At 42.7% G+C, this 26702-nt stretch overlaps 1 protein-coding gene across 1 annotated transcript in view; it reads left to right on the plus strand.

The window, feature by feature from the left end:
* CTBP1 (C-terminal binding protein 1) overlaps positions 1-21735 on the plus strand; it is an 873727-nt gene extending 851992 nt beyond the window's left edge. The window contains exon 11 of the mRNA XM_077477948.1: positions 21589-21735. Coding sequence (XP_077334074.1) covers positions 21589-21652 — 64 coding nt within the window. The 3' untranslated portion in view covers positions 21653-21735. The remainder of the gene's footprint in view (positions 1-21588) is intronic.
* The last annotated feature ends 4967 nt before the right edge of the window (positions 21736-26702 follow it).

Consider the following 26702-nt stretch of genomic DNA (forward strand, 5'->3'; position numbering starts at 1 on the left):
CTGCCGAGCCCTGGGAGGAAGTGGGAGCTGGGACCCTCTAAAAAGAGGGTTTCCGCTCCCCTCCCCAAAAAAATTACATGCCAAATGTGGCACGTCAGGAGTCACCTTCCCTTTAAAGCGTAAGTTCCATTTTTGGGTGGAACTCCGCTTTAAAGTTCATGTGCGTGTAAAGGCAGGCGTCCCAATACTTATGGTAATATAGTGTATATTTGGCTTGCCTCCTAAATAGCAAAGAATTGTGTGTCATGTAACACTCCACAAATTTTCCTAAGCAACTTCCCCCAAAACTCCCCCAACCTTTATATGTATTAAAGTTCTAGTTCTTGACAATTTATTATTTAGCATTTAAAGCTGGACTCTGGGCACATATATATACATACATACATACAGTACATACTTATAAGGAATTTGTTTTACCAGTAACGTGTCTTTCTGTCCATCCAGTTCTGATATTTACACAGCTGTGCATCACAACACAACACAGCCTGACGGGGAACGTGACTTGAATTTTTATCTGCTGCAGTTCAGTCGAACTTACAGATCTTGTTCCCTACCCACTTGTATATTGACTGTGAAAGGAGAAATAGCACAATGATGAGCTCGTCTCTGTCACTCCGCTCTTCTCTCCCATCAGCAGGCTTGGCTCACTGCAGCAGGGCTTCATTCTAAGGTAAGTATTTAATAATGAGCTAGTATGCGGTGCATACTACCCCGTTTCCCTGAAAATAAGACCTAGCGTGATTGTCGGTGATGGCTGCAATATAAGCCCTACCCTGAAAATAAGACCTACAAGGACTTTAACTAGGGCTTATTTGGGGAGTAGGGCTTATATTGCAGCCATCACCGACAATCACACTAGGTCTTATTTTTGGGGAAACGGGGTAGCTCATTATGCCTTTGTATTGCAGGTTTTTTTTTTTCCTTTGCGGTGGTTTACAACCTCTTTAAATAGGCTCTTCAACCTTTCAGGACTCTTCCTTCCTTTCCATCCCTCTTCCCCTCCTATCCTTAAATAGTCCCCCCCCCCAAGCACGTCAATTGCCTAGGCAAATTACATGCACTTTGACCTTTGCCTCCTGGGATATGCATGTCACGTATTCCAGAAGGCATTGCCCCTTCATTCAGTAGAGGAGAAGGGGGAGGGTCAAGTGGCTACATAACTCCGGTATTTCTTATCGTACATCATGGGACACAGAGCTATAATAGTTACTATGTGGGTTATAGTTCACCTTCAGGTGATGGACACTGGCACACCCTAAGACAGGAAGTCCACCCCCTATATAACCCCTCCCACTACTGGGAGTACCTTTTTTCGCCAATGTCGACGGTGTTGGTCACGAGTGAAGATGTGCTGTGCTGAGCTCCACTGGAGCAATCCTTGCTGGGGCTAGCTATGCAGCTAGATCCATTCAAAGTGTCTTTTAGGCTGAATTGAATGGTGCCCAGGCCTCGTGTACCTGTAACACTTTTCTTTTTAGAGAGCTGGCCCCCGGGATCCAGTACTTTGGTATTTTAAAGCCATAAAGTTTTACTGGTGGGGTGCTATTACAGGTCCAGGAGTGTGGGTTCCGTGAGGGTGAAGATTTGATCTGTTGGTTTTACCACAGAAAACCCTGTAGCGGGAAAGGTAAGTGGAGTTTTTCTAAAGAATTTTTAAATTTTCTTATGAAATGTCTCCTTTAAAAAGTAAATGTTGTCATGCCTAAATGTCACCACTGGGGTCTATATGGAGCACGTTCGTTCTCATGCTTTGCTCAGAGATCACGCTGTGTCAGGAAGCAGCAGGTTTTTTTTCCTCCGGCTAGCAGATAGACCTCCGGTAAGTTTGGGGGGGGGGATTTTGCTTCACCAGGCACCCCCCACCTGGGCTGAACTCTCCCCCTCTTCACGAGGCTGAGCATTAGGAGAGAGCTAAAGAACGATCGGCGATGCCATTTTTTTCTTTCACCGCCCCTCGCACAGCGGCGGCTTTCAGGTCTCCTCCTCGCCATCCCTCCCTCCCACACAAGCCAATCCTGTTGGATCAGAGGCCTGCAATCGTGTGCGAAAACTCTTTTGAAAAAAGAGAGGAGGGGGTCACAATGAGTGAGTGCTTTAAAAACTCCATTGTGCTGGCTGCAAGTTGTCGGAGGGACACAAGAGCAAACAGGGGCATGAAAGAGGTTGGTGACACAGGCATTCCTTTTGACACATTTACTATTTGCATCAGGCTGAGCATTAAAGAGGAAGTAAACCCTGATGGGTTTACTTCCTCTTTGTCTCCCTGCAAAGGTAAAGCATAATGGGCTACTATGCAGCAATTTTTATATATCACGTCACAACATTTTTGAGATTGATATTATTATTTATCACTCCTAGTAGCGTAAAGGACACATATATACACAGTTATATTGAGTAAAAGATTGAAGCTTTAATCGCATCCCAGAGTGGGACTAAGCGTGACATTTCCCAGGACCCTCTAACTGAGGAACAGGGGCAGAGAGATGACGAATTTCTCTCCGAGGACCAGGAAGAGGCTGATGACTCCTCTTCTGAAGAGTCTAATACGAACGGATCAGGTTCACAATCTGAAAGATTGATGGTACAATCTCTTACTGAATTGGTCTGCTCCACATTCATGCTGCCATCAGCTGAGTCAGTCAATGGGCCCACTTCTTGTTTATGTTCTCTAAAGCCTCCCCAAGCTATTCATACTTTTCCTATCTATTCATTGCTAAAAAATCTTATGTATTCTGAGTGGGAGCACCCAGATAAAAAAACTTTTATCCTCCAAAAAAGTTTTCAACACTTTATCCTATGGAGGAAGAATTTAATAAGAAATGGGGGGTGCCAGCAATTGACACTACCATATCCTCTGTAAATAAATGACTTGTCCGGTAGACAATGCTCAAATGCTGAAGGATCCAATGAATAAGAAGTTGGAATTCCTATTTAAAAATGATTTTTCTCCGGCAGGTTCAGTGGTTCAGCCTGTGCTGGCAGCAATCGGTGTATGTCAGTCCTTAAGAGACCAGTTTAAACAGGTGCTCAAGATTATTCCTGATCAGCAGGCCCAAGATTTGGCCGGGATACCAGGGGCGCTATGTTTTGCAATAGACGCTATGAGAGATTCTATTCTCCAGGCCTCATTACTTATGCTTGGGCTGGTGCATGTGCATAGAGTTCTATGGTTGAAAAATTGGTCAGCTGAAGCGCCATGCATAAAGCTCCTGGCTGGTTTTCCGTTTTGCGGTGAACGGCTGTGTGGGGACGATCTGGATAAATACATCCAAAGAATTTCTAATGGGAAAAGTTCCCTTTTGCCAGTTAAGAGGAGGATTAAGCATTTTTCTTTTAAACAAGCTTCTTCTCCAGTGCATCAGCCTCCAGGCAGTAATGACGGCCTCCACTGTCAAGTTCAAGAGGTAAACCTCAGGGTCAACCCCAAGGACAAAAGAGGACCTGGGGGAGGAAACCCACAAAACGAAATACTAAAACCTCCTTATGAAGGGGCACCCCCACTCGTTCGTTTGAGTGGGAGGAGGACTTCTGATGTTCTCAAGGGTCTGACAGGAAGAGTGTCGAGACAAATGGGTGGCTTCCTCAATATCTCTAGGATACAAACTAGAATTCCGAGAGTTCCTGTCTCCTCGTTATCTCAGATCAAATGTTTCCAGAGAAAAAGAAGACTCTCTTTCTAGCTTTGGGCCATCTTTTGTCTCAAGAAGTGATATAGGTGGTCCCCATGAAAGAGCAGGGATTAGAGTTTTATTCAAACCTTTTCACGGTACCAAAACCAAACAGGGATGTCAGACCCATTCTAGGTCTCAAAGATCTAAACCGTTTTTTAAATATCTGCTCTTTTCTCATGGAGTCAATCCTATCAGTGGTCTCAGTTCTACAAGGTGGAGAACTGCTAGCGCCAATCGACATCAAGGATGCTTACCTCCATGTACCGATTTTTCCCGCTCACCAGAAATATCTATGATTCGAGATAGAAAATCGTAGTTTTCTGTTTGTAGCTTTGCCTTTTGGTCTAGCTACTGCACCTCGAGTTTTTACAAAGGTCTTGGCTCCCCCTTTAGCCAGATTAAGGGCTGAAGATATAACCATTCTAGCTTACTTAGATGATCTACTCTTGATAGACCAGTTGGTAGCCCGCTTAGACCAAAGTTTGGTCACCACAGTCAGCTACCTGGAATTCCTAGGTTGGATTCTCAACCTGGAGAAATCATCCTTAAAACCATCAAAGAGATTGGAATACTTGGGTCTGATCATAGATACAGCTCAGAAAAGGGTGTTCTTGCCCCAGGCAAAGATCAGTTTCATAAGGGAACTGATTCAGGTGGTCTAAGCAAAGAAGAATCCTTCTATTCAACTTTGCATGAGATTGTTGGGAAAGATGGTAGCTTCATTCGAGGCTGTTCCTTATGCTCAGTTTCATTCAAGACTACTGCAAAACTTGGAACAGGAAGGTCCAAGCTCTAGACTTCCAAATACGTTTATCCCCAAAGGTGCGCCAAAGCCTCAGTTGGTGGTTTATAGCCAAGAATTTCCAAAAAGGGAAATCATTCCTACAAGTTACCTGGAAGGTGGCAACAACAGATGGCAGCCTTCTGGGCTGGGGAACAGTCCTGGAAGAAGCGTCTGTCCAAGGAAAATGGTCCAAATCAGATATGACCTTGCCCATCAATATTTTAGAGATTCGGGAAGCACGCCTGGCCCTGAAGGCCTGGACGCCCAGACTACAAAATTGTCCTGCCAGGATCTAAACCAACAATGCCACAGTAGTGGCCTATATCAATCACCAAGGAGGCACGAGAAGTCGTGCGGCCCAGAGAGAGGTGATTCATATACTAATTTGGGCATAAAACAACATACCTTGTCACCAGCAGTTGCTCCCGGGAGAATGGTCTCTTCACCCTGACATCTTTCTGTCAATAATTCAAAGATTGGAAATTCTGGACGTGAATTTGTTTGCATCCAGGTTCAACAAAAATATTGACAACCGAGGACAAAGGGTCCGCTGGTGTGCGGAACAGATGCCTTGGTTTTCCTGTGGAATCGGTTTTCACTGATTTATGCATTCCCTCCTGTTCTGTTGCTTCTGTGGATTCTACACAGGATCAAGCAGGAAGGGAAGGCGGTGATTGTTGTGGCCCAGGAGATCTTGGTATTCAGAGATTGTAAAGATGGCGGTAAGAGACCCATGGACTCTGCCGCCACAACCAGACCTTCTCTCGCAAGGTCCGGTATTCCATCCTACCTTACAAACGCTAAATTTAACAGTTTGGCTATTCAGACCCACATTCTGAAAAAGCGTGGGCTATTCAGTTCAGTAGTGTCTACTCTGGTTAATGCAAGGAAGCCGGCCTCCAGAGTCATATATTATAGAGTCTGGAAGGCATATGTCTCCTAGTGTGAATCCAGGGGTTGGCACCCCAGGAAATATGTCGATAGGTAGGATCTTTGACTTTCTACAGATGGGATTAGAAATTAAACTGGCCTTGAGTACTATCAAAGGACAGGTTTCGGCCTTATCTGAATTATTTCAACGACCCCTTGCTTCACACTCTCTGGTTCGTAGCTTTATTCAGGGGTAACATGGCTTAATCCTCCGGTTATGTCACCCTTGAACCCTTGGGACTTGAATTTAGTCCTGTCAGCATTACAGAAAGAGCCTTTTGAGCTGATACGACATATTCCCTTGGTCCTTTTAACAAGGAAATTTGTTTTTCTGGTAGCCATATCTTCAACAAGAAGAGTATCAGAGTTGGCTGCTCTTTCATGTAAAGAGCCATATTTGATTATTCACAAGGATAAGGTTGTATTACGTCCTCATCCTAAATTTCTACTAAAGGTAGTGTCAGGTTTTCATTTGAACCAGGATATTATTCTACCTTCATTTTTCCCAGAACCCTGTTCTGCGGAACAAAGGTCACTATATTTTCTTGATGTGGTGAGAGCAGTCATCATCTACTTGAAGGCGACTGATTAGGTTCGTAAAACAGATGTTTTGTTTGTGTTGCCTGAAGGTCCTAAGCCTTTGTACACACGGTCGGACATTCTGACAACCAAATCCGTTGGTTTTTGTCCGACGGATTGTGTCTGAAACTGTTGCATACACACGGTCGGACAAAGAACGTGATGACGTAATTTAGTTACGATGGGACTACGTTCAGGCTAGTAGCCAATAGCTTTGATGTAGGAATTTGATCTGAGCATGCATGGCACTTTGTCCGATCAAAATTCTCTACACATGATCGGAGTATGTCCGATCAGAGCATTATGTTGGAAAATATTTCCAGCAAGTTGGAAAATTTGGCCCGACAGATATTCCGATGGAAATAGTCCGATGCAGACCACACACAGTCGGAATATCCGACAAAACGCTCTGATTGGACACATTCCGTCGGAATCTCCGATAGTGTGTACAAGGGCTAAGAGAGGACAGGCAGCATCAAAATCTACTATTTTTAAATGGATTCGTCAAGTGATTGTTGGTTGTTCAAGCTTATGGTTTAAAGAGGAAAGTTCCACCTTTTAATATTAAAGCACACTCTACCAGGGCTGTTAGTACCTCCTAGGTAGTGCATCACAAAGCCTCCGTGGCTCAAATCTGGAAGGCCGCAAGTAGATGTAAAAGGTCATGAGGATATCGCCTTTGGGCGCAGTGTACTGCAGGCAGCAGTATAAGTCCTTTAGTCTCTTGGTGCCCTACTTTTGTTGTGTCTCCCTCCCACCAGTTGGCACTGCTATGGGACATCCCACATAGTAACTACTATGGCTCTGTGTCCCGTGATGTACGATAAGGAAAAAAGATTTTTTATAACAGCTTACCTGTTAAGCTGTCCCTCCCTTCTTTCTAGTATACACGTGTATTGCTTTGCTACAGAAACTGAGGTACTCCCAATAGTGGGATGGGTTATATAGGGAGGCAACTTCTTATGTGCTGGATCCTTCAACATTTGAGCATTGTCTACTGGACAAGTCAGTTTTTTTTCACAGAGGATATAGCAGCGTCAATAGCTGGAATCCCCAATTTCTTATTAAACTCTTCCTCCATAGGATAAAGTGTTGAAAACTTTTTTTGAGGAAAAAACTGTTTATCTGGGTGCTCCCACTCAGAGTACATAAGCTTTTTTAGCCATGAATGGATAGGAAAAGCATGAACAGTTTGGTGAGGCTTTAGTGAACCCAAACCAGAAGTGGACTCATCGACTGACTCCACTACTGGCAGAACAAATGTGGCGCGGACCAATTCAGTGAGAGACTGTACCAACAATCTTTCTTGTGAACCTGATCCTTCCATATTAGGTTCTTTGGAAGAGGAGTCATCAGCCTCTTCCTGGTCCCCTGAGAGAAATTTGTCATCTCTCTCCCCTTGTTCCTCAGCATAAAGGTCTTGAGAGCAATGCTGTTATGCTTAGTCCCACTCTGGGATGCGATTAAAGCGTAAATTTTTTGTTCCATGCCTAAAATGGTTGAAGAAAAAACTTCCTTAGTAATGTATACAGGCGCTGCAGTGTTAAGCGTAGCTGCAACACTCATCAATCCTGATGGCTCACTCTGACCAGCCATATTACTCTCGGGAGAATGCCATCTTTTTTGAGATGGTTCTAGGCTTCCGTGTGACTGTAGAAGACTTTCTAGAGCCCTTTTTTGAGGTGTTTTACCCCCCCTTCTGACCATAGCCCAATGCACAAAGCAGAGGTACTACCAGAAGGAATGCATCCACTGCTTGAGCAATAGTCCAGCCCTGTCGCTGCTATCAATGCTCAGCCTGATACAGTAGTAAATGTGTCAAAAGGAATGCCTGTGTCACCAAACCTCTTTAATGTCACCTTTGCTCTTGTGTCCCTCCCCAGCTTGCAGCAGTAACAATGATACCTTTTAAACACATTTTCCTGCGCTGGGCGTTGGGGGACGCCAACGCCACGTCAAGTCCCCGTCGACTATTTCCTCTCTCCTTTCCTTTTGAAAAAGAGCCTTTCCCATGCGAGCGCAGGTTTGCGATCCTATGGGATCCACAGTTAGGGGAAAGAAAATGGTAAAGGGAGGGGCTGGAAGTCACCGAGCAAGGCCGCGTGCAGTTTGCGCTTTTTTTTATTGAACAGAAGGCATGACAAGCAGTGGAGGGAAGAGGAGAGCATGACACTGGATCACTGTTGAGCACAAGTGTGATTTGAGCCATTAAACAAGAGGGGTCTCACTGTCTGGTGAGCATTAAGCTATTGCTGAGAAGATCACTTGAAAAGGATTGTTGAAGGAACATTGCACATGGAGATATTCTAGCGCTGGAAATAGTCTAGTTGTCTCCAAGATGGTAGACTTTAACAGTGCCCACTGATTACTGAATTTTACGCCAACCTTTTAACTCCCTTTTTGGAAATTCGCCCATTTCAGCAAAATTTGTCCTTTTGAAATATAAAACATCTTTTTGTATATTGTTTTAATATCAAACCAAAAACGTTGGTGATCACTAGAACCCACATTTTCTCAAACTTCAGCATCAGACAGTCGATTCCCATTTGTCGGTACTATGTCAAGAATATTGGGCTTTTTATTTATTGTTTCAGAGATATCCCATTCATTGCCTTCATTACATCCCTGCTCCTGCTTGTAATAGAAGTTTAAGAATTCCAGTTAATGTCGGACATCTTGAAGTCACCCACAATTAAAACCTCTCCCTTCATAGCCATTTGAGTTACTGTATCTCATCAAACAATTTCTTATAATCTTCAGTCTGTCCTGGGGGTCTGTACTGTATACTATACCAATTCTCAGGGAAGATCCCTCTCTGGTTGTAAGGAAGACCCTATACCAGTGATGGCGAACCTTGGCACCCCAGATGTTTTGGAACTACATTTCCCATGATGCTCCACTACACTGCAGAGTGCCAGAGCAGCATGGGAAATGTAGTTCCAAAACATCTGGGGTGCCAAGGTTCGCCATCACTGCCCTATACAATATGAGAGCCATAGCAGAACAAATGTAATGAATATTATTTGTAAAGTGATTACTCTGAACTAGGGCTGTGGAAATTAGAGATTAATTCCTCGATTAATCGATAAATTTTTTTGATCAATCAAAATTCTTTTGATTGGTACTCACCTCGTCGCCGCCTTCCGGGTCTTTGGGAGTTCCGTCGGAGATCCTATGACGTCACGGACATTGACGTCACTGGACTCCTCCCCCCTTCCCTAAGTCCGGTGACGTTGAAGTTCTGATTGAACAAACTCATATGGGGAAGGAGCTACGCATGACATCACCCGCTGCTGCCCTACGGAACTAACACGATTGTCGTCTTTACATGCTGTTTTTATACTTATGCTTAAGCGGTGAGCACTTAAATATTTTCTTTTTACCCATGACCTGGCATCTTTGCTGAGATCTAAGGAGACGTGAGAGAAGTTTATGGTCCTTGTTAACCCTTTTGATACCCGCTTGCATGACCATCTGTTTGCACAGGGGCCAATGCCATAAGGTGAGAGTGATTAGTTAGACCGGAGGTGGAGGGATTGTCACGCTACTGTGGAAGAAAAATGACTTACGTTAGTGCTACAGTTTGAATTTAAAACGTATTTGTGTGAACTGTGAAGTTAAGTCATGGATTGTGAAAACTAACTAGTGTCGGGTGATTGTATATAGTGTATACCACATTTACCACTGACTAATGCAGAGTTGCAATGCAAAGAGATTAGCTAAAAGTAGTTGGATCTGTATGTGCATTATAATTAATCAAAATGAGTTGATTAACCTCCCTGGCGGTATGATTATTTCAGATTTTTGGTGCTGGAAGCGGTACAATTATTTTGCATGAAAATTTGGCGTTTTATATTGTAGGCCTGTAATTCTTAGGAATAACTCACTAACTCACTTAAATCTGTCCAAACCAGAGTCTACCAGACATCCCGGGTATGATAACGTTTGAAAAATGAAATCATAAATTATAATATAATAAATAACTATAAATAATTATACCAAATAATAATATAACAATAATAAAAATTATTCAATAATGTAATCAAATCAAAAACACTGAAATTTGCTCAGTTGCAGAATTGTCACTGTCATTACTTTTCAGTATTTGATGACGGATCTCCCCACAAATCGCTATCCCTCAATTCTGTAAGTGATTCTAATTTATTATCGCTGTTTTCTAGCTGGTCTAAAACCATTTTTGATGTAAAGGGACAGTTTTGGTTGCTATGGACAATCTCCAGTTTCCAGGCATAAAGAGCAGTTTTTATATTATAAAACTGCATGCAGGGCACTAGGCAGAACACTAGGGACAAAGGGGATGTGAAATAATTACATACAGCAATGTAATCTGTAAGATTACATTATACTGTATGTAATGTGTGTGTTTCACTTTTTGAATTTGGCGCCGTTCTCCGTCCTCGTGCTTCAGAAAGCTTGCAAGGAACGGAGATCGGCTTTCATGATAGATCAAGCAGAGCACGGCTCACTCGTACAGCGGGGGGACATCGCTGGATCCAGGGGAGAAGGTAAATAAACTCTCCCTGCATTCAGCGATGCGGTCCCGAGTCTGGCTCGGGGTTACCGCTTTTGGTATAAAATCTCCACCCCGAGCCAGACTCGGGAATACCGCCAGGGGGGGTTAACCGATTAAAAAAAAAACGATTAATCGAACACAAAACTTTATCAGTAACAGCCCTACTTTGAGCCACTCTGGCGTAGACCATGCTATGTACCATAAAGAATGTGACCATATTTCTTGAACCTGCAATAATTTCAGTGTGATCCCAGCTCCAAATCCTGACATATGGCTTCATGTTATATTGTGCCAAATTACTCCCACCTCAGGCTAACACATTAGACCAGCCTCTCACAACAAGGGTTCCTTCAGAGGTTGTTAGGGGAGCCTTCAACAGCAACAAGCCTGATGGTGCCTGCATAATTAGAGGGTGTCATTTTAGCCATAGTTCTTGAATCAGCGAAGCCTCAACTCTCATCTCTCAGAAGAGTAACTATTGAGACCAATTAAATTCTTAGCTCTCTGTAAGGGTGGCCCCCCCTTACCCCCAGAGTAATGGGACATTTTTCCCTCTAACCACCAATGTAAAAGAGCATAGCTTCCACTGACCACCTATATAAGGAACATTCTTTTTTCCTCAAACTATCAATATAATGAGGTCCATGTGTCAATATCTATGCTGGAGTTTTTTTATTTTGCTTCAGCGGACACAGCCTTAATGACAACTATCCTAAATACATCCATATGTCTATATTTAAAAGTTTCCCAATTCAACTACAAATGTATTATTTTACAGAATTAAATAACCATTTGTTAGAGAACAAATATGTTATAAATTATGTGTATGTCAAATGTATCCCTTTAGTCTTCTGGCCCTTGTAATAAAGGCATCTTTGTGGTCTAACTAAATATATCTTCTCCTACAATTACGTATCCAGTTTTGATGACGATAACTACATTACAGAAGGAATTATGAATTAGGTACAAAGTGTGGCTCTGGCAGGAAAAAAAAAAAAAAGATTTAGTATGTATATTTCTTTAAACTGATCTGCGAAACTATTTACCACAGGGCAGTTTACAACAGGCATCATCAGGAGTTTTTGCTTATTTCAGACTATTCACCACAGGGCAGTTTACAACAGGCATCATTAAAGCGTTTGTTAACCCCCCCCCCCCCCAAAAAAAAACAGATCCTGTTCCCTTAAAACCTGTTATACAGCACAGTGCTTGTGCTGTATTATTTGGGCACGAGTATCACCTGAAATACCTGGCTGATCATGCCTGGCTATGCCCTCCCCTCTGCAAGTAGACCACAATAATCATGGCTGCTGAGCCCTGACACCATTGTCCGTCGTTTGCATGCCTCAGTCATCCGCAGCCTGCTATCTGTCTCCTGTGTCCTTCTCCCACCCCCCCCCCTCTGTCTGTCTCTCAATGTGCCCCCCCCCCCCACTCCTGCTTCTCTAACTGCTATCATATCTTCTATTACATGCTCCGATCCTCTCTGCACAATTATAATTATTGTCCATGTGCTCTGTAAAAAAAAAACTGCCCGATTGTACCTGTATAACCTCCGCTCCTGCCGTTTAGCTGATTTTTGGCAGCTCGGCGCTCTGACTATCCCCCCCGGCTGGCATCAGCAGGAGGGCTCGGCCCTGCCCACTGCAGACGTGAGCCGAAGACAGAACAGAGGAGAAGATTTAGCAGAACAGGCACAGAGACAATTATTATAATGGTGTAAAGAGGATGGGAGCATGTAATCGAAGGGTGTTAAGAACCACTTTAAGAGTTTTTGCAAATTCCAGACTATTTACCATAGGGCAGTTTACAACAGGCCTCATTAAGAGTTTTTCCAAATTCTAGACTATTCACGACAGGGTAGTTTACAACAGGCCTCGTTAAGAGTTTTTACAAATTCTGCTAGTGGAAGTTTTATGATCCCTCTCTCTGGATGCCGTATAACTTTGTCTACTTTGTCACGTGTTTCTTAAGCTAGGATGTATTCCTTCAAATGAATGCCTAGCACAGTTCTTGTTACCATCTTGTGCATTTTGGTGAAAATGAGAATGACATGCTGTTTGAACGACTCCCATATTCTCCACTCAGTTTAGGTTTGTCTGACCTCACTTTTATCATGGGGGATTTTCTTTCACTTCCCGGTGTGTCTCCAAAAACGGAAATAAGGTACACAGCTAAAATAATTGAGGTTCCAACTCTTCCCCCACTCTGTCCAAAGTAGAGAAAAAAATAAACTTTTGGCTGCATTTCCTTTAAGTGGTTAAACATAATTCCTCAGATTGAGTCTTTGTTTACTCTGCTCCTCACTCCTACTATGCGTTCAGCTGATAAACTAAAATAATCCAAGACGGCTTTACAGCGGAATAAAGAACACGCTGACGCACTTGAGGAAACCGGTCTTAAAATGTCAGCTATAGCGAGTAACTTTTATGAAGGTCATGGTGGTTTTTATGTGTTTGCCGTAAACTGGCTTGTTTTATTAACCATCTAATATAAGCACTCTTCCCTTATTGGCAATGAGTAACGATCGAGTGACAGAACTCCCAGCCACTCTGCCAGTATAAATTTACTTCTGCTGCAACACACAGATAGTTTGTGAACTGTCACTGCATTACTTACTTTATTCCTCATATCTAAGTACAGCAATTTAGCTCTACCGCGATAGATCACCTTGGGGATTCTTTTTTTCTTTTTTATATATATTCTGTAGTGATTTCTTTTCAAGCATTCCTATAATAAGACTGCGGTTTTGATAATGCAGGAATCATGCCAAGCTTCTGCAAAGTAATGATCCAATTTAGAAGCAGTGACATTATTTGAAAATTGGCTCATGCAGCAGGTAGCTGAGTGTACAGGAAAGAGTATTAACAAATGCTATCAGAATAGGCCCGAGGGTGTCAGAGGGCAATTGTCCTGATCTACAAAGGCTATTATAACATCCTCTTCAACTAGAGCTGATTCATAGCTTGTTACTACATTGATACAATAGTTGTTTCCTCTATGCTTTTTAAGCAAGAAAAACAAGGTGTATCTTTGTTAGCTAATGGTAAAAACCTAGATAAAAAATACATGCAGCTTAAGTTGCCCATAGACAATAGGTGAAGGTTCCTAATATGGCTGATTGGAAGTCAGTCTAGTGTGTGAGGCTCCTGACAATTTCGACCAAGACTTCTGTGAAACTTTGATCGGACAGGTTAGAAAACAATGTATGATCAATATTACTTTTCCATAGATAAGCCTGTGCTGGACATGTAGGAAGCGTGCCTTCTCTTGTCCATGGCTACCATTCCTTTTTAGGGGCACTGTGGCAGGCATGGATGCCTATAATACCAGCTTATTTACTCTACCATATTTTTTCAGACAACTTTTCAGAGGGTGATGCAAGCCTAAGCCAATCACTCTTAGGGACGTGTCTGGACCAGTCCATATGTTGTGCAGAAGGAAAAACAAAAGCATACTGGCAACTACTAATCAAGCAGGATCTATATTCCAACGAATTATGCCATCCTAGAGCTGGCCTGCAGGGGTGCACCCATTTTGTAGATGAGAAAATATGTGTAATGTCTTTGTGCATTCAAACCAAAATTAATTCTATAAACGCTGAAGACACCTTTCCGGGAAAGTCACATGTACAGTCTAGTGGGTTTCTACGTAAAATGAAAGGGAAAACCACATACCCACCTAATGTGACATGTCTATTTGGAGCCACCCACAAAAATAAGACATTGCTCATCAGACTTGTGACTGATACCTCAGATGTAGAGAATTTCAAACCATAAATTACTCTGTAAACACTGAAGACCAGTAGGACACCTTTCTTGGAAAGTCCCATGTAGAGCCTAGTGGACTACTACGTAAAATGAAACCGGAAACACCACACGCATCTAATGTCTTTTTTGAGCCACCCACAGAAATAGGACATTGTTCATCAGATTTGTGGCTGATTCCTTGGTTGAAGAGAATTTCAAACCAGAAATGACTCTGTAAACGCCGAAGATCTGTAAGGACCCATTCCTGAACAGTGAAAGATCCCAAAGGGCGCTATGTGAGGCAAAACTTGGTAACATCACACACATTTCTCTTCTTAGCCTAGATCATTCTAACACTTGCAGGTTTTTTTTTATAATTGCACACCCAGCCATTGCTTCCAAGTTCTCACTGAGCTCTCTGGGCATGGATATCTGGCACTGATATTCTTAATCAATGCTTCATTTTTATATCAAATCATGAGCTTAGACTGTACTACCAATAGAAATAGAATTCACAGAGTTAAACCGTTTAAAGTTAAAATGCTATTAGCAGCAATCAGTTGTACAGTGGATATAAAAAGTCTACACACCCCTATTAAAATGTTAGATTTCTGTGATGTAAAAAAATGAGACAAAGATAAATAATTTCACAACTTTTTCCACCTTTAACAGCTTTAGCACCAGAAGATTCTACCCCATTCCTGGCCAGAGCACTTTTTGCAATTTGACACTGTTTTAGCTGACAATTGTGTGGTCGTGGTATTTGATCACCTCTGGGCTTTTTATTTTTTGCACTATAAACAAATAAAGAGTAACACTTTTGTGTGTGCACCCTTAAACGAATACTTTGTTGAAGCACTCAGTCTTTTTGGGTATGTATCTATCAGAATTGCACATTTTGACTTATCAAAATTTACCCATTCTTCTTTGTAAAAACACTCCAAATCTGTCAGATTGTGAGGACCTCTCCTGTGCAAAGCCCTCTTCACCCCACAGATTTTCAATCAGTTTCAGATCTGAGCTCTGGCTGGGCCATTCCACAACTTTAATCTTTTTCTGGTGAAGCCATTCATTTGTTGATTTGGATGTATGCTTTGGGTCGTTGTCCTGCTGAAAGCTCTTCATGTTCAGCTTTCTAGCCTGAAGGTTTTGTGCCAATATTGACTGGTGTATGGAACTATTCATAATTCCCTATATCATGACTAAGGCCCCTGTCCCAGCTGAAGAAAAACAGCCCCAAAGCATGATGATACCACCACCATGTTTCACTGTGAGTATGGTGTTCTTTAGATGTGTTGTTTTTCCAGCAAACATATCTTTTGGAATTATGGCCAAAAAGTTCACCCTTGGTTTCATTAGAACATAACACATTTTCCCACATGCTTTTGGGATACTTCAGATGTGGCTTTGCAAAATTTGGCAGGGCTTGGATGTTTTCTTTTCGTAAGAAAAGGCTTCCATCTTGCCCCTCTAACCCTAGCCCAGATATATGAAGAATACGGCAGATTTGTACCACACAGCCAGTACTTGCCAGATATTCCTGCAGCTCTTTTAATGTTGCTGTAGGCCTCTTGGCAGCCTTCCTGACCAGTTTTCTTCTCTTGTTTTCATCGATTTTGGAGGGACGTCCAGTTTTTGATAATGTCACTGTTGTGCCATATTTTATCCACTTGATGATGACTGTCTTCACTGTGTTCCATGGTATGTCTAATGCCTTGGAAATTCTTTTGTAACCTTCTCCTGACTGATACCTTTTACCAATGAGATCCCTTTGATGCTGTGGAAGCTCTCTGCAGACTATGGCTTTTGCTAGAAAATGTCAGGAAAGACCTACTAGAACAGCTGAACTTTATTTGGGGTAATCAGGACACTTTCACCCACAGATCCTTCACCCACAGTTGATCCAGAGGAAGGCCAAAAAAAACAGCAAAGCATGATCCAATTTGCTACAGCAGGGATAAAAATTCCTTCCTGATCCCCCGAGAGGCAATTGAATTTTCCCTGGATCAACTTTACCTATAAATGTTAGTATCCAGTTATGTTATGTACATTAAGGAAATAATCCAGGCCTTTTTTAACCACTTCCTGACCACCTCACGCAGATAAACTGCTGCAGAAGGGCACGTACAGACAGATTAACATACTTGTACGTTACCCTTTAAGAGGCGGGTTGCGGATGTGCACTCCCGGCGGGAGCTCCGTGAGCGTGATCGCGGGACCCGCAGACTCGATGTCCGAGGGGATACCCGCGATTGTCTCACGGAGAGGAAGAACGGGGAAATGCTAATGTAAACAAGCATTTCCCCATTCTGCCTAATGACACTGACACTGATCACCGTTCCCTGTGTTCGGGAGCAGTGATCAGTGTTGTAACACACACACAGCCCCTCCCCTCCACAGTTAGAATCACTCCCTAGGACACACTTAACCCTTACAGTGCCACCTAGTGGTTAACCCCTTCACTGCCAGTCACATTTACACAGTAATCAATGCATTTTTAATTGCACTGATCACTGTATAAATGTGAAAAAATCGCTGATCGCCGTCATTACTAGTAAAAAAAAAAAAAAATGCCATAAAACTATCCACTATTTTGAAGACGCTATAACTTTTGCGCAAACCATTCAATTAGCGCTTATCGCAATTTTTTTTACCAAAAATATGTCAACGAATATGCATCGGCCTAAACCGAGGAAAAAAAAATTTTTTTTTAATATAGTTTTTTGGGGATATTTATTATAGCAAAACGTAAAAAGAATGCATTTTTTTTTCAAAATGTGTCGCTATTTTTTTTGTTTATAGTGCAAAAAATAACCACAGAGGTCATCAAATACCACCAAAAGAAAGCTCTATTTGTGGGGAAAAAAAGATGTCAATTTTGTTTGGGAGCCATGTCGCACAACCGTGCAATTTTCAGTTAAAGCGACGCAGTGCCGAATTGCAAAAAGTGCTCTGGTCTTTGGCCAGCCAAATGGTCTGGGGCTTAAGTAGTTAAAACTATTTACTGAGCTGGCCAGAATCACCTCTGGAGGGAGTCTATTCCACATTTATGCAGTTCTTATTGTGAAGAAACATTTCCGTATTTGGATATGAAATCTGTTTTCCTCTAGATGTAAAGAGTGCCCCCTTGTCCTCTGTGATGACCTTAAAGTGAATAACTCAACAACAAGTTCACTATATGGTTTTGACAGGGACCCGCTCCAACTTTGGTCCCCCCTCCTTCCTCTGCAGCCTTTTGGGACATGTCAGGTCCTAGAAAGCTGCAGGACCATTCACAAAGTGCGTGAAGTCGCAAGCAGTTACTGCCATCTTCCCAAAGTACACATCCCGTCGCTTGGACCCAAAGAAGGCTAAAGTATGGGCTTGGATGAGGACCGCGCAGGATCCTTGGACAGGTAAGTGTCCTATTACAGTATTTGTAGCTGCTGACTTTTAATTTTGTATTTCTAGGCTGAAGAACCGCTTTAAGCCCTGATAAAGGGTGCAAAGCGATTCACACGATCTGAATTTTGGTCGGAAAAAGCTCTGATGGTTTTCCCGACGGGATTTTGCTCAAGCTGTTTTGCATACACACGGTCACACCAAATTCCGGCCGTCAAGAATGCGGTGACGTACAACATGTACGACGGGACTAGAAGAAGGAAGTTCAATACCCAGTAGCCTATAGCTTCCATCTCCTAGTTGAATCTGAGCATGCGTGAGTTTTTGCGCGTCGGAATTGCATACACACGATTGGAATTTCCGATAGAGAGTTTTTCCATTGGGAAAATTGAGAACATGCTCAAATTTTTTGCTGGGGTGAATTCAGCCAGCTAAATTCCGATGGAGCCTACACACTGTTGCATTTTCCGATGAAAAGCTCTCATCTGTCTTTTGCTGGCCAAAATTCTGATCGTGTGTAAGCGCACGAGGCCCCAAAATGTTTAGACTATTAAAGTGGTTGTAAACCCTTACAAACCACTTTGACCTACAGGTAAGCCTAGATTAAGGCTTACCCGTAGGTCCAAGAAATATCTCCTAAACCTACACGGTTTAGGAGATATTTGCCAAAAGACAGGCACCGCTGTCTAGGGTGCATGCGCCGTAGATAGCGGCGCGCAGGCACACTGAGCGCGCCGCAGTTAACGGCGATATGCCACGAGTGGCGGCTCCCATGCGCATGCACGGGAGTGACGTCATCGCGGCTCCGATGAATCACAGCGCCGGAGCAGCGAGACCCACCAAGAAGATGGAGGCTCCGGACTACAGGGGACAGCGGTGACTTCGCTGGCTCCTGTGCCAGGTAAGTGACACATAATGGGCTACTATGCGATGCATAGTAGTCCATTATGCTTTACCTTTGCAGGGAATCAAAGAGGAAGTAAACCCATCAGGGTTTACTTCCTCTTTAAGTGTGTTACAGATGTAGGACAAAATCTTTTTTGTTATTTTTTTTATTCAACCATGGATCCAACTATACTACAGATGGAAAGTGTGATGACCTTAAAGTAAATAACTCAACAAGTTCACTATATGGCTTTGACAGGGACCCGCTCCAACTTTGGTCCCCCTACATCCTCTGCAGCCTTTTGGACATGTCAGGTCCTAGAAAGCTGCAGGACCATTCACAAAGGGCAGTGCGTGAAGCCGCAAGCAGTCACTGCCGTCTACCCAAATTGAGAACATGCTCTCAAATTTTTGCTGGCGAGAATTCGGCCAGCTAAATTCCGATGGATCCAACTATACTACAGATGGAAAGTAGGGTCAAATGTCTAACAGGCCATGGTCCCTAGTCTTCCACCACAAAAAGGCCACAGTCGCTGCACAACTTCTTTAACTGAAACCAGGCCAGACTTACAGACTTTCTCTACTTAATGTGATTGTAGCCATATTAGTTCAATTGTGACAGAGAAAATTGAGTACTGTCCGTGATACTTTTTTTATTTGCACTAACATACCATTTTTCAGGACAAGCCTTCGGGGTATGTCCCCTTCTTCAAGATCCAAGCAGTACTGATTCACAAATTTTTAAGCAGAATGTAAAAAAACAAAACAAAAACACATCTCTGAGGGAAAGGAGAGGAAAAAAAAAAACACATACAAATCAATGGCAATAATAGACTTTCTAGTAAGACCATTTTAAAATGACAGTAATCTAGAGATAATGCTTCCAGGAAAAGGAAATATGCAGCTCCATTGTGGTATTGATTCTTGTAAACATGGCAAAACAGTCATGTACAAAGACCATGTGTACAATGGAAAATGTTAAAAAAGTTTCAGATTCAAAGAACAATTGTTTTGGTAATGGTGATTCCCCTTCACTTCCTGTCCCGTAGACACAACAGGAAGTAGGTAGATGTCTTTCCAATGTGAGGAAAATACCCTCTTGGATACAGGGGTGGTCCGTCCATTAAGGGCGCACGGGTGCCGCCTCCTTTATCCAGCGCCGCCTCCACCCCCCCCTGCATACGTCCAGCCTCTTTCAGGACATCGGCGCATGGATTCTATTGGGTGGTGGATGTTTTCTTGAAGCACCTGATTAGAGCCAGAGGCTCTAATAGGCATCAAAATAGGATGGGCTCAGGGGGCAGAGCAATCAGGAAGCCCCCGGATAATCAGGAAGTCCCTATTGGCCAGGGAGTCTTAGATGTTTGTACAGACAATTTATTCAAATATTTCTTGAGACTGCTTCTTATGCTTGTGGCTTGCCTTACACGTAGATCAAGGATAAATACTAATCTGATAGCACACACACCATATCCTGCCTGTATGGACGAAATCTGACTCCAAAAATAGTCATAGGCCACTTTGGATAAATCTGAGAGCTTTAGCACTTACATATCTTGTGAATGGGGGTCAGTCACAGCCTTTCTTTATGTACAAATAACAGAGTGATAAATACGATTTTGCATGCCAACTTTCCTCCCAGCCAATTTAACTGATGCTACGTTGGCCATATGTCCGCCGTCTGATACTGACGGGTGTATCTCAGCAAGTCTCTAGTAAACAGAACCTGCAATAATAACCGCACTGTGCCATCAGACAGGTCTGATATGAGTGGGAGGATGGAAAAGAAGCCACTTCATGCCAGGAAAGAGGCAGAGAGCACTTCTCCATGAAGGCTCTCTCCCATTGTATTAGTCTTTCCTGGCACCTATCCATGTGTATGCTGATGTGTATAGGTGCTAAAAAAGGAAAAATGACAGTAGCTAGCAGTACAGTTTTCTGATATTGCAACCTCTATTCCATACAGTCTGGTGCACCTTCCATCTCCTAAAACAGTGGTTCTAAAAGGTTTTTTGGTCAAGACCCCTGGAAGCAGTTGCACTTTGATTGGTTGGGGGGGGCGGCAACCTGTACACCTTGTAAACCTGAAAAAGAAGTGGAACCTCTCTGCACTCTTCATCCACTAGCTCACTTCTGCAGCCTTTGTACCACTCTTCTACTACTCAACTCTGACCCCTCATCTACAGTTCATCTCTGTTACCCCAGCACCCCTTATCCACAACCCAGCTCTGCACCCCTCATCCACAGCTCATTTTTGCACCCCCTGCACTACTCTTCTATCACTCAATCCTGACCCCTAATCCACAGTTCATGTCTGGTTCCCCAACACCCCTCATCCATGGCTCACCTCTGCACCCCTAATCCACATTTCATCTGTGCTCCCCTCCACTCTTAATCCACAGCTCACCTCTGAACTCCTCATCCTTCGCTTACCTTTCCTCCCTTTATTTACAATCCATCTCTGCTCCCTCAGCACCCCTAATCTGCAGCTCATCTCTGCACCCCTAATTAACCGCTCACCTTTGCAGTCTGCACCCCTAATCCACATCTCATCTTTGCTCCCCCTCCCCACCCTTCTTCCACAGAGCACCTCTGCACCTATTATCCGCAGCTCACCTCTACACCCTTCATTTAGAATCCATCTGTGCTCCCCTTAACACCCCTCATCTCTGCACCTCCTGCACCCCTAATCAGCTGCTCAATTCTGCACCCCTCATCCACAGTTCATCTCTGTTCACCCAACACCCTTTGTGCAAAGCTCACCTCTGCATCTCTTGCACCCCTAGTCCACTGGCCAATTCAGCACCCCTCATCTAACATGTAAACCTTGTGTTTTATCTGTTTCTTCTTTCCTTGCCCTCTTAGATGCACCTCATGCTGTGTTTGCACAACATGGCCACTGTTGTCACCAAAAGATAGGAAAATGTTATAAATGACCAGAACATTAAAATAATTGTAATGTTTATAGGAGGGGGTGTTGAAAAAAAAAAAACTGAAGGGGGATGTGTAGCTAAAATATAAAAATTTCATAAAAGACTTGCTTTACCATTTATTTATCCTTTGCATCTTTTTCAGCCGCAGCCTACATGCACCTATTCCAGTATCCGATTTCTGGCAGTATCAGTGGTGGACTATGTGATGTGCGGTAGCATGGCCACTAGGGGGCAAGTGACAAGGTGACAACACAGGAGCACATTTGAGAGGCAGTTATCCCTCAATAACAGGAAGTGCCCAAGGATTTCTGTGGCAGGATCACCAACTATTCTTTTTGAAAGCTGTTTATAAACAAAAGATTGACAAGGAATTAATGTAAAGTGATATGAAAGGCATTGTTTTTTTTAATAATAAACATGTTATATTTACCTGCTCTGTGCACAATGGTTTTGCACAGAGCAGCGCCGATCCTCTTCTTCCCGGGTCCCCCCACCAGGGCTCCTGGTTTCTCCCCCTCGACTAGTGCCTCCAATAGCAAGTTATGGCGCCACTGGTGCGTGCTTACTCTCTAGCCTTGCTCTATGCATCCATAAGACACTCGGGTTGCTTTACTAAAGGCAAATAGACTGTGCACATTGCAAGTTGCTCCAGAGCTTAGTAAATGAGCAAAAACTCAGTTGACTTCCATCATCCAATCATGTGCAAGCAAAAATTCTGTTTTTTAAAAAAAATTCCTTTCATGTGATTGGCTATTTTTTACAAAAGTGAAGATTTACCTCATTCCCTAAGCTCTGGAGCAACGGCACTTGCAGAGTGCAGTCTATTTGCCTTTAGTAAATCAACCATGCAGAGCCGTGGCTCGCCCCACCTCCTCATTGGCTCACTGTTAACAGCAGTGGGAGCCAATAGTTCCTGCTGCTGTATCTCAGCTAATGAAGAGAGAGAGAGACTTAGGACAGCTAAGGCTCCCATACAAATTGCTGGAACGAGAGGGGGCTTAGGTAAGTATTAGGGGCCTGTGGGGGGAGCAGCACACGGAATGTTTTTGTAAATGTAAAATCATTCAGCCTTTATAACCACTTTAACATGGTAAAGATTATGTGGCACTTTAGTTATTGGGTTTAGGGCTACGTTAGCATGTGTGTTTCATTCATCCTCCATAACTTATCAGTTGTGCTGCTTCTAAAGGCAATGGTACACTAGAGAACACTGAAAAGATGATAAAAAAAAAACATACAGATGGCAACCAACTGTGAGCTGCTTTAAGAATAGATCACATGCTACCTGTTCATTTTGAGTTTGCCCTCCCCAACCCCCACCCCCCTTAGGGCATCATGCCGTTTAGAAAAACCTTTACAAATTACTTAGTTTGCCAAGTTTCCAACGAGCTTTCTACATTCCTGGCATCATGCTGATATTGATTGACAGATAAAATCACAACTTAAAATTTTGCATTCCATCTGTCATAACTCTGAAGTTCTCCTTTTAAAGAGACGTCTGAATTCTGCTGTGTCAAATACAGGAGATGTAGCGTGAATTTGAAATCCATTTCATTAATCTGCATCATCTTTGGTGACAAGTGTGTCATTTCCAGACTTCTTGTAGAATCTGAATTGTGAGAAATATTTCTTTTTTTATCCTTCCGATGAATATGTAAATTTGTGCCAAGTTCTGTTTTTCATTACGAAAAGCGTCATACCCTCAGTGGCGGGCGCTGTCTAGTATAATAAAAGGAAGTTTCTGTGTCATATTGTATTTTCAGCTGCTTATGTTAAACCAATCTCCATGTTTACAAGCAAGCCGGCGCCGTATACGTTGCAGCCAGATGGTATTTACTCTATAGCTCAGCGGTAAGTTGTTATAATTTAGCAGCTTATGAATCTCTACACATGATTTGTCAGAAGAGATTTGTGCCAAGTCTTGGAAAATAAATATATTCATTTTCTTTTTTTTTTTTCCAAATGCAGTTTTTTTTTTTCTGAGCGCTAGTAGCTGCATTATATTATAAACTCAAGTCGCTTTTTCATAATCCAATATTGGAGGTTGGTATACTTAAAGTACAAGAATTAATGGAATAGCTTGCATGAATTAAATGAACATATATCTTAAAGTGGTTGTACACCTCTGAAATTAAAAATGAGAACAAAGCATATCCTTCTATAGTGTGCACTTGCCTTGATCCAAAGCACCCAGTGTGATTTATGTCTCCTCTCATTCCTCTGCTATCTACATGGGTCACTTCTGATAGTCTACGCTGAGACCAAGCAATCCCAGGAGATGTACCGCCCCTCTCCAGCACACAGAAGGTGATTGGCAGCCTCAACTGTGCATGTTTCCCTATAAGACTGTGTAGAGGGGGTGTGTGTGTGTGTCTATTCCCTCCACTCAGGTCTCAGATTACACTCAGCTCTCTGCTCTATGCTGTGTATTGTTTGACATCCCCCCATGCCTCCTGAAGCTCCCAAATGATAAGTAAATTCTGGACTTTGAATGGATGTAGAGGAGAGAGGGCTACAGGTAAAACGTATGTAAGAGGATTTGTTTAATCTCTGTGTATGTTTAGTCACTTCGCTGCGTATATGTAAGGAATTACAACCACTTTAAAAGGATAGTTCACCGTTAGAAAAAAACCTGCCTATGCAGGTAAGGGATGTTTGTAGATTCAAACAAACTGTGCAGCTCTAACTAAAGATGAATAATACTCTTGCTATAGGTGTAGGCCATTTACATACCTTATGAAGCCCGAATGTAGTACTCCCAGGATGTTGCTAAGTGAGGCCTAGTCATCACTGCTCACCTCCACCATCACAGGAGTGGGCTCTTTCTCAAGCCCCTCGCATACAGTTGTGTGAAAAAGTATTTGACCCCTTTCTAATTTTTTATTTTTTTTGCATATTTGTCACACTTAAATGAGTCAGATCATCAAAAATGTTTATTATTACACAAAGATAACCCGAGTAAATACAAAGTGCATTTTTGAAATGATGGTTTCATTTATTATGGCAAAAAAGCTGCCCAAGCCTTCCTGGCTTTATGTGAAAAAGTAATTGTCCCCTTAACCTAATAACTGGTTGTACCACCCTTGGTGGCCACAACTGCAATCAAGCGTTTGCGATAACTGCCAATGAGTCTTTCACATTGCTGTGGAGCAATTTTGGCCCACTCTTCTTTGCAGAATTGTTTTAATTCAGCCACATTGGAGGGTTTTCCAGCATGAACGGCCTGTGTAAGATCATGATACAGCATCTCAATTGGATTTAAGTCCGGGCTTTGACTAGGCCACTCCAAAACCTAAATTTTTCTTTGTTTAACCACTTGACAACTGGGCACTTAAACCCCCTTCCTAACCAGACCAATTTTCAGCTTTTGGTGCTCTCACACTTTGAATGACAATTACTCATGCAACACTGTTCCCAATGTTTTTCTTTGTCTTTTTTTTCACACAAATAGAGCTTTCTTTTGGTGGTATTTAATCACCGCTGGGTTTTTTATTTTTTGCGCTATTAATCAAAAAAGACTGAAAATTCAGTAAAAAAAAAAGTATTGCACATTGTTGCAGAGTATTGGCAGAGTATTGCACAGTGTGGCAGAGTGTTAGAGTATGGGCAGAGGATTGCCACTGAGCAGCACTGTGGGCACTACACATCCAGCCCACAGCGCTTCTGCAATCTCTCCCCCTCTCCGCCTCTCCCCTCTCACTGTACCGATTGGTACAGAGAGGGGAGGGAGGAACCGGCACCATAAAGTGACAACGGTTTGTTTACATGTGATCGCTCCGTTAGTTTACCGTGATCCATGGATGTTCCCGGGTGCGTGCCCCCTGGGGGCACGCAGGAGCAAGATTCTGTGAGGACGTCCATGGACGCCCTCCCAGAATAAGCTGACCGCGCTGTAGCCGTCTTTCGGCTATGACCCGGTCGGCATGTGGTTAAACCATTTGGAGGTGGACTTGCTGTTTTGTTTCGGATCATTGTCTGCATAACCCAAGTGCACTTGTACTTGAGGCCACAAACTGATGGCCGGACGTTTTCCTTTAGGATTTTCTGGTAGAGTTCAGAATTCATGGTTCCATCAATTATGATAAGTCGTCCAGGTCCTGAAGCTGCAAAAAGCAGCCCCAGACTATCACGCTACCACCACCATGTCTGACTGTTGGTATGATGTTCTTGTTTTGAAATTCTGTATTCGTTTTATGCCAGATTTAACAAGACACACACCTTCCAAAAAGTTAAGTTTTTGTATCATCAGTCCACAGAATATTTGCCTAAAAGTCTTGGGGATAATCGAGATGTTTTTTGCTAAATGTGTGATGAGACTTTGTGTTCTTTTTGGTCAGGAGTGGCTTTGGCTCTCCCATGGATGCCATTTTTGCCCAGTCTCTTTCTTATTCTTGAATCATGAACACTAATCTTACATGAGGCAAGTGAGACCTACCGTTCTTTATGATCTCCTGGATGAGTCGTTGTCATGCTCTTGGAGTAATTTTTGTAGGCCGACCACTCCTGGGAAGGTTCACCACTGTTCCAAGCCATCTCCATTTGTGGATAATGGCTCTTCCCGTTGTTCACTGGACTTCCAAAGCCTTAGATATGGCTTTGAAGCCCTTCCTAGACCGATACATGTACATTACTTTGTTTCTAATCTGTCCTTGAATATTTTTAGATTGTGGCATGATATGTGGCTTTTTGTGATCGTTAGCGTGCTTCACTTTGTCAGACAGCTTTTATTTATGTGATTTCTTGATTCAACAGATCTGGCAGTAATCAGGCCTGGGTGTGGCAAGTGAAATTTAACTCAGCTTTTCAAAAAAATTGTGGTTAATCACAGTTCATTCATGATTCAGCATGGGAGGGGGCAATTACTTTTTCACATAGGGCCAGGCAGGTTTGAACAGCTTTTTTTCCTTACTAAATTAAATAATAAATTAAAAAATGCATCTGGATTTACTCAGGTTACCTTTGTGTGATATTAAATATTTGTTTGATGAATCATTTAAGTGTGAGAAATATGCAAAAAAAAATAAAAAATCTGACAACTGTACTCTTTCTCTCCCCTGATGCAGTACCTCTTAGCTCAGAATTTGAGAGCTCACTCCTGTGATTATGGAGGTCAGCAGTGATGACCAGGCCTCACTTAGCAATGTCCTGGGAGTACCTAGCAACGTCCTGGGAGTATTCCAGTCAGGTTTCATAAGGTATGTAAATGGCCTACACCTATAGCAAGAGCTTTATTCAATGTAAGTCAGAGCTGCACAG

This window comes from Lithobates pipiens, unplaced genomic scaffold (assembly GCF_037356315.1).
Source record: "Lithobates pipiens isolate NorthernLeopardFrog02 unplaced genomic scaffold, aLitPip1_a1.2 Scaffold_13, whole genome shotgun sequence".
Taxonomy (NCBI): domain Eukaryota; kingdom Metazoa; phylum Chordata; class Amphibia; order Anura; family Ranidae; genus Lithobates; species Lithobates pipiens.